The 13,834-nt window shown below is 58.0% G+C and overlaps 1 protein-coding gene across 1 annotated transcript in view; it reads right to left on the bottom strand.

Moving 5' to 3' along the window:
- Positions 1–3,869: 3,869 nt before the first annotated feature.
- KLHL26 (kelch like family member 26) overlaps positions 3,870–13,834 on the bottom strand; it is a 28,720-nt gene continuing 18,755 nt past the window's right edge. The window contains 3 exon segments of the mRNA XM_079917589.1: positions 3,870–7,070; positions 9,261–9,472; positions 9,475–9,661. Coding sequence (XP_079773715.1) covers positions 5,489–7,070; positions 9,261–9,472; positions 9,475–9,661 — 1,981 coding nt within the window. The 3' untranslated portion in view covers positions 3,870–5,488.

The following is a 13,834-nucleotide window of genomic DNA, read 5'->3' as shown; positions in this document are numbered from 1 at the left end:
TGCGTTTCTGCGTGGCCCAGCCCTTGCCAATTCTCCAGCGGTGTGACAACAGGCAAGTGATTTCATGTCTCTGAGCTTCACTGTCCTCCCGTGTGAAATGCAGATAATGGCACTCCGCAGAGCAAGCTCTTGGGAAGATTAAATAGATAATGCATGTAAAGCACTTAGCTCAGCGCCTGCTTCCTCGCAAGCACTCAATAACTGTTAGGGAAGCAAAACCCTACATCGAGATGTTAGTTTTCATGGCTTGCTGTTCTGCACTGCCTTATATGGAATCTTAGTCAATCCAGGGTACCCACATTGCATGAAGGTGAACTCGGGCCATTGGGAGCTGGAAGGCAAGGAGGAAAACCATCCAGGGCCCGTCTTTGACTTCCAAACCAGGCCCTCATCAGACAGAGTTTTGAAAGGCAAAGCAAGAACCAGGTTTGATTATGAAGCGAAAGGGAAGAACCCGATGGGAGCCAGAAACACCAGACGTGGAGCTCACTCCTTACGACCGAATAAGAGGTTAGAGGAGGACCCAGGCCCCTCAGCCCCCCACCGCAGGCTGAGTGTGGGGTGGAAGGTAGGACGGGGCGGACTGCCGGACTGCCAAGGAGGCTGGAGTTGAGGGGGCAGGGACCCAGGGGGATGGATCTAGGGTATGGTGGGGCAGAGCCAGCCGTCCAGTCCCCACCACAACAACCACCACGCTGAAGGGACATCTGGGGCAGGCCTTCCAGTGACACCAGAATGCCCTGAGACTTGGCTGAGCTCCAGCTAAACTGCCTCACAGAGCCCCCCGCTACCCGCTGTCCAAAAGCCCAGGACACTTACAGCCCCAATCTACTCCACAATAGAAGAGAAGGATTCCCCAACCTCTAGGGGTCAGTGGCTGCAGAAGAGATACAGCTGGCTTTTCTTTTTGGTGGCCCAGCATCTGGAGGCTGGGGAATCCCCATAATGGGAATTCAGCCTCTCCAATGACAACAGAGGCTCCAAAGCCAATGGTGTGATCAGTCAAATTATGGGCCTCAGTTCCCCTTCGTTTCTGTGTCCCACCCTTTGCCACACCGCTGTGCATTCTTCCTGCCTAAGGTAGGGGATATTTACCCAGCCCTGATTTTGAGCACATCATTTGCTTTGGCCAAAGGAATATGGGTAGAAGCAGCAGCACAAGAGTTCCGAATCTGGACCTTAGGAAGCCTCATGTGATCCCACTTGTCCTCTGGCACCATTGTAAGAGGAGAACATAGGTTGACTAGCTGCTGGTCCCAGGAAGATGCAAAGTAGGTGGAGCTGAACTTCCTGGTTACTCCACAGTCTTGCACCTGGAAGCAGAGCTGCTCAGCCAAGGGAAGCCTAGAACAAATACCCCACCCCAGCTGAGTCACAGACATGTGAAAAATATTTTTGCATGCCATTGAGACTTGGGGTTGCTTGTTACACAGCAGCAGCAGCTGACTAATACACTGAGGTACTAACTTTCCCCACTCCCTAGGGCATTGGAGCAGGACATGCTGGGCCAACAGGATGTTTCCAAGTGATGCAAAGACACAGCATTGGGGCAGGAGCATGTGGTTTCCAGGGGCAGCTATGGCGGAGTACCAATGGCAGTGCCAGTTGAGGCATCTGGATTCTGTGGTGGTGGCAGAAGTGACCTCACCAACCAGTTCCCTGGCATGATGTCAGCTAATCACCCTCACCTCCTTGATTTCTACCACTTTCTGAGTCTGGTTTTCCAGCCTTCCTGCCACTTTTGTGAGGAACTGAACAGACTTCCAATGCACATTTTTGCTATTTAATTTGGCTGGTGTTTCCGCTGCTTGCAAATTAAAACCTTGACTTACATAAGATGGGGAAACCCCAGCATCTGTTACATTTATATTATAATTTTGGAACTGTTTGGGTTACAATTAGCAGAATATCTGACCACTAGTATCTTAAGTGGCACAGACATTGTGATTTTTCATAAAAAGGAGTCTGGAGGTAAGAGGTTCCGGGGTGGGACTGGTGCCCCCATGGTTTCAGGGCTCTGGGAGGCAGCATCTCTGTGCCCGTCTTAACTTGCTCCTCGTGGCCACAAGATGGCTACAGAAGCTCCTGGCATCATGTCCTCGTGGGAAACAGTAAGGGAGGGAAGGGGGCAATAAAACCTTTCCTGTGTCCAGAAACCCCTACCCCAGACCTCCCCTTAAAACTTGCTGGCCAGAACTGGGAAATGTGCCCAGATCGAGAAAAACCCCCACAAAAGACGTTGCCAAGAATGGCTCAGCCAAATCCTAAATTAACCCCCGAGGCTGGGCACCAAACCATGGCTCTGTTGGTGAGGAGGGTGAAATGATCGCCGGGATGGCAACAAGCGGGGTCAGCCACAAGAATTAAGCTGGGCCCTTTGTTGTGGGCAGGAGCACGGCTTCGTGGCCCTCTTGCCCTGGGGGTCTGCAGGCCAATGGTGCCCACGGATCCTGGAGTGGATGAGACTCTGCTCCCACCACCCCACCCCAAAAGCTGTCATTTGTGCAACAAACATTCAGGCTGTGCCTCCTGGGACACATGGCCAGGTGCCCCTAATAAAACTGATGTGCCGAGGCTCCACCATGAGAAGCAAAAGCTCCAGGGCCCGTGAGAACAGAGGGGCTGGAGCTGCGTTCTCAGAGATGAAGCCAGGGGCGGGTTTCCAAGCTGGCCAGGTCTGGGGCAGATTCCCACCTCACACGGCTCCCCCGAGGCCCCCTTGGCCCTCGCTCACTGTGAGGCCCCAGAAGTCACACTTGGCCTCCCTCTCGCGGGCCTCCATCCCACCGTCCCAGGAGATGGCGTTTTCCCACAGCCCAAGCCCAGGTGCAGAGGGAGGCTCCTGCCGGCCACATCCAGGGCCACGGTGGGAAAGCAGGATATCTGGAAGCAGACGGGCTCTCCACAAGCTCAGTCCCTACGTGCCCAAGCTGCCCTGGGCCAAAGGTGAAGGAGGTGATGAGGTGATGAGCTCCAGACCCCTTCAGGGTGCTGTGCAGAGGAGGGCCAGGCTAGTCCAGGAGCATGTACACATGTGAGCTGTGTGTTTAATTGTGCGTGAGTGAGCATGTGAGCACGTTACACGGCCTATGAACAAGGCTACCTGTGAGTGTGACCACGTGGATGTGGGTGTCAGATGCATGAGTGCAGGTGTGCGTGTAAGCGTCTGCGTGCCTGTGTGCACGCATGTTCCGCCTCCCTCTGAAGGACACAAATGTGCACAAAGTGAAGATGCAAGCCAGTTTCTGCTAAATTAAAAACAGCTTTTTCGTGTTTAAAGTTTACAATACGAAAAATAATTTTCCTTTCTTCCGGGGGGGTGTGGGTGTGGAGAGGGAGGGGCAGGGGGCCCCTGAGAACATTCCATGAACCAGCCCAGACAGTTACGCACAATCGACCCAGTTAGATAGGGCAGCACCTCCCCGCCCCCAACTCCGCGCCGGCGCCCCTGCCAGCTCGTTGGGGACAAGATGTTCTGAGGTGTGAGCTGATCTGGGGGGACTTGCAGCTGGCAAAGGCTTCTCCCTTCCCCCCCACCCCAAAGGGGCCGTGCCTCCAGCAGGCAAGGGTTCTCTTTGGGGGAGCTCAGGTTGGGGGTGATGAGAAGGGGCTAGAATGTTCCAGTAAGTCCCTGAGGGCTGCTGTTTTTTCACTTCTATGCCCCTGGCAGTGTGGGCTCCTTACTGGTTCCCAACCAAGTTCTTATTTCCACCCTGCACCCCCATACACACACCCAGCCTCACCCCGGGCCCTGACGGCCACTGCACAGGAGCACCAGGCCTGTGGGTACGTTTTGAGGATGATCCCGGAAGCCCCATAGGGAAGCACAGTGACTTCATGCTTCCTTTAGGACCTGCCCTGCTCCTCCCCTATCACAGCCTCTGCGGAGGGGGGCTCCCCAGCTTCCCAACCTGGAGTCCCAGGACTGAGCAGATGGAGACAGAACCTGCCAGGGGCTGTGGGGCTGGCTGATGGCAGGGGGCCGGGTCACCAGGCGCAAGGAACCACCTGGAAAGAGTCTCTGGAAGGCTGCCTTGCCCCGGCTGGTTGCCCTCTGTCTTCCAGGCGCCGGGTGGAAGGACGTCCTAGCCTCCTTTCCTGTTGCCCCCAGGCCTCTGAGCCAAAGGCCGGCCCCACTTCCGGCCCCTCTGCAATGCTGGAAAAGGGCGAGGGGGGAGAGGAGCCCCCAAACACGCAAGGACACGAGGAATCTGCGACCCATCAAGCCCACAAGCTCAGCACTGGGCCCACTCCATCTTTTTACCATAACATTTTTATTAAATAAAAGGAAAGTATTAGGAGACAACGTCTGCTAAGGTATGAGGTTAATTATTTACATGGCGAGCGGGTCACAGAGACACGACATCAATCGTCCATTAGCAGCAGAAGAGACACTTTAAGTTGCCCCGAGGGTACAAATCCCATTTATAAGACAGTGGTGCTGGCCTCTTAAAAAAAAGCAGAAGAGAACAACAACAAAAAAAAATGGTTTTGAGGTTTAGACACCAAAGCAAATGTGGCTGGAGATGCCGCAAGGCCCTTGAAGGCAGAGGCCTCACAGCCCGCCTGACTTCCCACGCAGGGTGGGCACAGGCCTGCGGCATGTCAACCTGAACACAGGGTTGGGGGGAGCAGAGGGCTGGAAAGAGGGGGAGAAATAAAAAGCACGGGACAGGCCTGTGGAATGCAGATGCACTGTGAGATTCTGAAGCAGGCGTCCCCTTTCATTCATGGGACCGGGACAGGGATGAGGAGAGTCAGCCCGTTCTTATTAAGGCCCCACACATCACCCAGGGCCAAACGGGAAGGCCTGATGCCCGTAAGGACGGTCTCTGGGAGCTGGCTGTGTTGTTTTTCCTCCTGAAAGCGGATGACAGAACACCCTGAAGGTGCTAAGACCCAGGCCAGGAATAGAAATGAGTGCCGGCTCCCTCCTGCCCAGCAGCTCAGGCTTCTTGGGGAGGCGGAAACGTGCCCTTCTGGCCAACCCGAGCCAAGTACTTGCCAGCCGCTTCTCCTGCTCCTGGAGGTCCATATGTTAGAGACTTGGGGTATGTTTATTTTAAAAAGGACGCATGCAACTCATGGGGGTTGGGGGGAATTTGGGGATCAACCGGGAACGAGTTCGTATCTGCATTTCTCAGACCTCCAGGCAGGGGGAGGGGAGAGAAGTGGGGCAAAGCCACACCACGACGTCCCAAAGGAGACCTCGATTCCCGCCCGCCAGGCAGCCAGCGAGAACTGAAGGTGGGCGAGGAAACCACCTTGGGTGTGAGTTTGCTGCCACATCAGCCTTGTTGCTGGCAGCCTCCCCCACTGGGCACAGAGCCAGAATCTGCTTCAGGAAGGAAGGGGGGGGGTGAGGAGGGTGCCTTATGCGAGACCAGCCCGCGGGGGTGGGGATTTGAAGTTCCCCGCCCAGACACGCACCCGCCAAGCCCCTCGCAGAAACAGCAGGCGGCCAGGCCAGGAACCGGGGTCTGGGGAGCTACCTCCTGGTCCTGGCCCGGGGCAGCAGGACAGGGGCACAGGCGATGCCGGCAAAGGACTCCGGGAAGTGCAGGTCGCGCTCCCACTCATCCGTCTCGGTGTTGTACACCTGCACGATGCCTGTCACGTTGTTGAGACGCCAGTTGTAGCCCCCAACGATGTAGATCTTCCTGTCCAGCAGGCAGCAGCCGGCCTCTGACTGTCCGGCCCGCATGGGGCTCACACTGGTCCACTGGTCCGTCTCGGGCACGTAGTACTCCACAGCCAGCACGTCGAAGCAGCGGTCAACGTGGTCCATGCGGCCACCGAGGGCGTAGATGCGGCCGCCAGCGCCCACCATGGCGTGGAGCACTCGGGGCTCGCTCATGGGAGCCTTGAACTCCCACTGGTCGGCCTCGGGGTCGTAGCAGTGCAGGGCCTTCTTGTCCTCCACCGAAATGCCGTAGCCGCCCGAGATGTAGAGGCGGCCCCCAGACGAGGCACCCGCGTGGCCCCACGTGCGGCGCTTCAGTGAACAGGCGTAGCCCCACTCATTGCGCCGCGGGCAGTACCTCTCAACTGAGGCCAGGCTGCCGGCCCGGTTGCGGCCACCTGTGGCGTATACCATGCCGCACAGCACGTTCAACTGGAACTGGATTCGGCTCTCCTGCATGGCCTGCAGGCGCAGCCAGCGGTTCAGGTGGGGGTCGTAGCGGTAGCAGGAGTCCACGGCACCCTCGCCACTGCGGTACTGCAGGTGCTGACCCCCGGCCACGTACACGAAGTTGTCCAGCACGGCTACGCACGTGTGGCTGCAGCCCACCTCCATCTCCGTCAGCTCACGGAAGTGACGGGACCCCGGCTCGGGCAGCTGGTACACCTTGCTGCTGACCGAGCGGTCGCTGTCGGTGTAGGGCGTGCCACCAAAGGCAACCAGCGAGGGCACATCCGAGCGCACGGCTGTGCGCGGCGACTGCATCTCATGCTGCCGGAAGGGGAGCACCTGGTAGTTGAAGGCCTCCAGCAGGTACTGGCGGCACAGCACATCCTCCACCATGATGTCTAGCGTCTGCACGCTGTCCACCAGGTCTGAGGACCGCATGAGCGGGAAGCGGATGTGGCAGAGCACGTGGCTGGCGCGCAGCCGCCGGGCGGGGTCGTGCTGCAGCCAGCGGACGGCCACACGGAACAGGTCAATCTCGGCGCAGCTCTGCAGCCGGTTGCTCTTCAGGAAGAAGACGAGGCGCTCCAGCGGCAGGTGCAGGAAGTCCTCCTCCTCGGCAATCTGCAGGAAGTGCCGGAAGGTGAAGGTGTCCACCGATTCCTTGAGCGAGGCCAGGCTGAAGGTGGTGGCCATGTGGCCAATGTTGAGGCAGGTCTCCACGCTCATGGCGGCCTTGAGGAACTCCTCACACAGCTCCACCACGGGCAGCATCTGCAGGAACACGGCTGCACCCAGCACGTCCTGCACACAGTCCAGGTCCAGTGTCACCTCGGCACTGTAGGCAAAGTCGATGATGTGCTGCAGGCCGCGGGCCGACACGCCCTTCAGCTCAATAACGTCCTGGCTCGTCTCCCTCATGCCGCCCGTGAACATGGCCCTGAAGGTCAGAAACATAGCATGTGGGCTCGGGGCAGCCAAGGGGCACTGTGGCTGCCCGAGCATGGCCTGGCCCCAGGACACTGTGAGCAGGGCACGGCCGGCCAGGGGAAAGCAGGCTGGATGCTCATTAAAGACAGGCAAAAAGGAAAAGACTTTTAATCCACCCCTAGCCATGCATCTTCCTACAAGCAGCAACTCCCCACTCTGCCCCCCTACGTGGAGCCCCGCCTGGCCTCACCCAGAAGTGTGCGGTGCTGGGGCCCAGCTGCCTCAAAGGGCGGGGACCAGGGGCTGCTCGCTGCGGGGCTGGTGCGGCTGTGCAAGAGACGACCAAACCTTGGCTTTGGCTTTGGCTCTGGGGACAGGTCTCCAGCCCCACATTAACACCCAGCCCTGGACGACCACGCCGGCGGCAAGTTCAGGAGACAAGGCAGGGACCCCCAAGGGCACTAGGCACTGTGGTTCACAGAGCCCAGCCCCTCACGTGGGCAGCTGGCTCCACGTTCCCCAGCCTGGGTCACTGTCACATGGGTTGGGGAGGGGTGAGGGTGCCCAGTCAGAGTGCCCATCAGGGGGCGGTGCTAGGGTCCCTGCCATCTCCAGAGGCTTACGTGGTCAGGAAAGCCCCCTGAGAATGGCCCAAAGGAACACCAGCCCATCGTGAGACCCGCCCCCCAGCAGCAAGTAACCCCAGCTCTGTCAGCCATGCTATCCTGCTCTGAGAAGCAGTGCTAATGTGAGCGCTGCTGAGAGACGTAGGCCCTGGGTCACAGCTCCCCATGGCCTTTGAGGGCCCCCCACCAGGAAGAGGGGTGAGAACCCCAGTGCCTGCTCAGGGTTCATGGCAGGTTCTAGAAGATGGCGTGTGCTCCAGCTTGGGGCAAGCTGGCATTTCATCATAATTATAACTACCATCAGCACACGCCTGTGACAGCCGTCTGAGGGGAGAGAACTTCCCGACATTGCCCGACAGATGTCCGTCCCCTAGTCGCACACCCAGTGGGCCCAGCTCAGGCCCCAGAGGAGGGACAGCTGAGCTTGGTGCTGCCGTGCGGCCACTGACTAACAACCCCCCAACCCTCCACCGCAGTGCTCTACCAGCCCCCTGGACCCTGCCCCTTCTTGTCCCCACAAGTCCCGTCAGCCCATCGAAGGCAGAAGCAATCACGGTGACGGTGACGGGAGGGAGCATTGCCTTTTAAGGCCTCTCCAACTGCAGTGCCAGCGCAGAGGAGCCTTTAAAGGGCATTTCTGGCTGGGCCAGCCCGCCCGTCCCCAAATCCAGAATAAAAATAGAAGCGGCGCCCCAGATGGCTTGGCTGCTCCAACTCCCCAGAATGGCCCCTCTGAGCCCGTGGGGCGGGCAGCCAGGGGGCGCACCAGGCAAGGCACCCCAGCTGCGAGGAACATGCAGCCCAAGACGGGCACCTGGGATGGCAGGTGGGAACGCTTCGGCCACCCCTGGCAATGTGGGGCTGAAGAACCACCCCCAGGGCGGCACCCCAGCTCTCTCTGGTGTCAGGAGGAAGCTTGCCAGCTGGTCACTAAGGGAATGAGGGAGACTGTCCCCAGCCTGTGACAGCCCCCAGCTGATGAGAATGGCCCCCAGCCCTGCTCCGTGGGGCCCTCGCCCCGCTGCCCAGCCAGGCACAGGGAAGGAGCTTTCAGGAAAGGGCCTTTAGGGTAGAGAGACCTGTACACCCAGCAAGGCCTCACTCATCACGTGGGGCCTTGGACAGAACCTGGCGCACACAAGGGCGGCCGAGCAGGTGTCCCTCCCGTCCGTCAGCCTGAGCACAGGTGCCATGAGGGCAGAGCTCGTGCCTGTCTTATCCCTGCTAAATCCCCAAGGCCTAGAACAGCGCCTGGCACATGCAGGCATCACATAAAGCCTTAGAATGAAAACCTGACGGAGCCCTGCCACCTTCGCAGGGCAGAAGCTGCTCATCGGGCACCCACCTCTGTGCCCCAGGCATGCTCTGCTTGTCTGCTCAGTGTCCCCCACAAGTTTGAATAAGCAGCAAACCTGGAAAAACCTGCAGGCTTACTGGACTTCTCTCTAAACCCAAAGATGGGCTAACCCCAGCCATTCTCCCTCAGAGCCATCCCCGGCTAGATGCCCAGCCCTGAGATCTTCCCTCTTAGAAGGGCAGCACCCTCCACCCTGCCCCTGGGGGCCCACGCTCACCTGAAGTAGTCGCTGCAGGCGGCCAGGACCACCTTGTGCGCGTGAAAGGTCTCTTGGTTGATGGTGAGCACGACATCCAGGAGCTGGCCCTGGGCGCGGAGGGCGGCGAGGCCCTGCAGGAGGCTGGTGCTGTGGCCCGGGGCTGAGAAGGTACACTTGAGGGCCCCGTTCTTGTCGGCCATGCTGGGGGAGAGCAGAGGTGGGCAGGTGGCTCACCGGCCTCAGGGCCGTCTGGTCCCTGGGCAGGCTTGGCAGGGCTCTGAAGCTGCCCCGGGTGGAGGCAAAATTGCCAGAACCAGCCCCAGAGAAGTGGAAACCAGGCCTGGGTCCCAATGGTGTCTGCCACCTGCCCACTGACTGGCCGTGGCAGTGGATGCGCCTCTCCAGCCTCCATTTGCCGCCTGTGAAATGGGCGGGGTTTGATGCAGGACCTGCAGAGCCTCCCGCATCCCTTTTTTTTATATTTGAGATGAGATTCACATAACATTCATCATTTTAAAGTATACAATTCAGTGGCATAAAATCCACTCACAATGTTATGCAACCATCACCTCTATCTAGTTCCAGAACATTTCAGCACTGTGAAAGAAGACCCACACCCATTACCAGTCACCCCCACAATCCCCCTCCCCCAGCCCCTGGCAACCACTAATCTGTCTCCTGTAACTATGGATTTGCCTGTTTTGATGTTTCATATAAATGGAATCATGCAACATGCGGTCTTTTGTATCTGGCTTCTTTCACTCAGCCTGATGCCTTCAAGGTTCATCCATGTTGTAGCGTGTGTCAACGCTTCATTCCTTTTTCTAGCTGAGTAATATTCCCCTGTGTGGACACACCATAATTCCTTTATCTGTTCACCCATCTATGAACCTTTGGGTTGCTTCCAACCTTCTCCTCTTTAAAAATTTATTTCATTAGCTTTCATTCTAAAATGACCTGTGCTGGGGCTTCCCTGGTGGTGCAGTGGTTAAGAATCTGCCTGCCGATGCAGGTTTGAGTCCTGGTCCGGGACGATCCGACATGCCAAGGAGCAACTAAGCCCACGTGCCACAACTGCTGAGCCCGCGCTCTAGAGCCCACGAGCCACAATACTGAAGCCCGCGCGCCTAGAGCCCGTGCTCCACAACAAGAGAAGCCACTGCAATGAGAAGCCCACGCACCGCAACGAAGAGTAGCCCCTGCTCGCCACAACTAGAGAAAGCCCGCGCACAGCCACAAAGACCCAACGCAGCCAAAAATAAATAATAGCAAATAAAACGTCCTGTGCCTACTGAGTGCTCGTTTTAAGGAACAGGACTCTCCATGTCACCTCACTGTCCCCTGTGCCCCAGTGAGCCATCCCCACGAGTAAGCCCCTCTTCTCTCCCCTGCAGGAGGCGGGGTGGGATTAGTTGCCAGCGCAGAGCTCCAGCACAGGTCTGAAGGAGGAACTTGAAACCTGCAGCCTCCCGGGTGGCACTAAGCCCCGGGGTTGGGGGTGCCACGGGCCAGCTTCTCACCGTGGGAGAGGGAGAGCCACCTCCAGCGGGTGCTGACCTTCAAGGTCCAGCCACTCTGACACCAGCCAGCATGCCTCTTGTGCCCTGTACCCCAGGGGAGGGCGGCCACACGACCATCAAGTCACCCTGGCCGTTTACGGAAGAATTCGGCCCTGGCTGCACTCGGTGGATGCCCAGTCGAGGGGAAACGCCTGTCAGTCCTACCTTTCAGGGACACGCTGAACAGGCTGTCCGCAGCCCCAGAGCTATAAGAGGACGCAGGAGGACTGAACCCGGGCCCAGGAAACAGGAGGTTGTGTGGGATCTTCCTGTCACCAACGTAAGGAAGCCATAAAACCAAGAATAACTGCCCTAAGATGGATTTACCTATGGGGGCAGTTAGCTGGGGATGCGACAAGTAAAACAGATTCCTGCACCTCAAAATGAGGATGCACAAGGCAAAGGTTGTCTTGGAATAAAAATAAAGTTTTGAAAAGGAGAGGGGTGGAACTAACCCAAATGCCCATCAGTGGATGAATGCATAAACAAAACATGGTATATGAATACAACAGAATATTACTCGGTCATAAAAAAAAGAATGAAACTGATTCATGCTACAACATGGAAGAAACTGGAAGACATCAGGCTGAGTGAAAGCCGCCAGACACGAAAGGCCACGTGTTACATGATTCCATTTATATGAAACGTCCAGAAATCCACAGAGACAGAAAGTAGATTAGTGGCTGGAGGAGGGGGGGTGTGGAGTGCCCGCCTGAGGGTACAGGATTCCCTTTGGGGTGATGAAAACGTTCTGGAACTAAACAGAGACGATAGTTGCACGACACTGTAAAAGCACTAAATGTCACTGAATTATATACTTTAAAATGGTGAATTTTAGGTTATATGACTTCCACCTCAAAACAATACAAAACTCAAGGACATCTGAGCCTTCTCAGGTCCTGGGCAAAACCCTGCCATGACCTCCAGGGCCTCACAGCATACAAGGTCTTCTGTGGCCCAGCCCCTATCACTCCCACTCGCTTCCCCTCATCCCCTACCACCCCCCAGCCCCTGTCCCCTTTGCTGTTTCATCTCGGAAAACTTTTGTAGAAATGCAGAGATAAATGAGTAGTTTAGGAGGCCCTAATACATCACTTCCTCCTCCAAACACAACAGAAGCGGGCAATGCCCATCAGCCTCCATGGGGTCAAGAGCCTTCCCAGGACTCTCTCAGCCCCCACACCCCACCCCAGGCAAAGGCCATCCTCCCCAGCCCTCTGCTCTCTCGCCATGGCCTCCGGCTCTCTGGAACTTGCTTTCCCATTCCTGGGACTGACGCCTGCCTCTGCCCACAAATGAGGGCCAGGAATGTGGGCACTGGTCTTTCCAAGAAAGCAGGAAGAGAAAGAAGGCTCCTCGACTCCTACTGCCCACCAGCTCCCAAAACACAACCAAGGGGTAAAAGAGCTGACGCCGGGCACAAGACACACAGTCGCTGCTGACGGGAGGTCCCCGGCTCGCACAGGCCGCCCCCATCAGCGGCCTTCTGCAGAGCCTAGGGAAAAGGGGTAAACCATCCAATGGGTAGAGGGGCTGCAGGGCCCTGGACACTGCCTGCAGGCCTGCGAGGTGCTCAGGGTTCCGAAGGTGTGGGGACATGGCGGGGGGACAGGGGACGTGGCAGGGGGACACCACCTGCGCTTAGCGGAAAACCATCCTGTCTCTGGGAGGCAGGAACACATGTGACTCAGAGCCCAGCGCTGTGGTCATCTGAGCTGGTGATACTGGGACGCCAGTGGTGTCGGTAGCCAGATCCTGGGTTTGTCCTGGAGGCTGGGTGTGCAGACCGTGGAGGGAGGGAAGGAAAGGGACCCAGGAGGACCCTGAGTCTCTAGCTTGGCTGAGTCGCCTCTCCCCACGAGGTGGAGGGGACGCCCACCTCACACGCCCCCCTCCTCTCCCAGGCAGGAAGCAGCCAGTGCTGCGGCATCCAGCCCATCCTTCCTGACTGGGTCACTGCTCGGATCCGAGTCTCTGCTCTTTTGGTTTCCCAAGAACCCCACCTGACCCATGTTCTGAAGATCACGAAGAGAATGTCATTGGACCCTCAGGATTCAGAAGGCCTCCAACTGTACCCACCCACTGGCCAGGGCTGCCCTCAGCCATACAGGCCCTGCCAGGACATCTCCAGGGACAGGGTGTTGCTGTGTCCTCTCGGCGACACCCTGTGACGGGCCTCTGGAGCGCCGAGCCAAAGTCACATCCCACATGAGCCTCCAAGGACCCCTGAGGTGCTCAGATCCATCCCCCCCTCCCCCCCTCTCCTCATGGGCTTTTTTGTCTGTTTCTCATGGGTGGGAGGACACAGCATGAATGAGACAGAGCAGATCTGCCCTCGTCGGGTGCACAATCAGGAAATGGGGACCCGAAGTGGTCACATCATCCACAACTGGCTTCACATCGAAGCTGTGAATGTCCCGGGGGGAGGAGACAGGAGCTGGGAGCAGAGAGGTGCAGAGGCCAGAAAAAGTGGGGGTGTCCCCGGCTTCTCCTCCCAGCTCTGCCACCCCTGAGGTTAGACAGTGATGCCCAGCCTCTCCCTGGGAGCAGAGGGCTTGGCTGCATCCTGGGTGTTGGCCCTAAGGCCCGACTTCCACAAACGGCCGCCCCTGTGCAGAGCCACCTCCCCTCCCAAGACGGGCCCCCTCCTGCCTGGGGCCAGGTGCTCCACCTTCCCTGTGCAGCACAGTGGCCTGGGATCAGGGACGGCTGCTGTGACCCCTTGGAACCTCCCTCCCAGGAACAGGGTACAGAGAAGAGGTGTGTCTCAAACCAGGGGCCGTGTTAAGATGCAGACACAGACGTAGACTTGGCCAGTCTGGGTAGCCCCGGGGATGGCAGTGCTGTTCTCTGCAGATGTCACTCAGCATAGCAGGGGCTGCGGGGTGTGAGGAGGTGACACGCAGACAGCACCTGTGTGCCACTTTCATCACCAGGATCCCCTAGAGTCATCCAAGCCTGGAGCCTGGCCCTGAGCAGAGTGTCTGGAGGGTTGGGCCGGGACCCAAAGCCTGGGAGGTGAATCTTGGCCAG

This window comes from Stenella coeruleoalba (assembly GCF_951394435.1).
Source record: "Stenella coeruleoalba genome assembly, chromosome: 3".
Taxonomy (NCBI): domain Eukaryota; kingdom Metazoa; phylum Chordata; class Mammalia; order Artiodactyla; family Delphinidae; genus Stenella; species Stenella coeruleoalba.
Note: the sequence above shows the minus strand (reverse complement) of the source record. Positions and strands in the feature narration are given on the sequence as shown.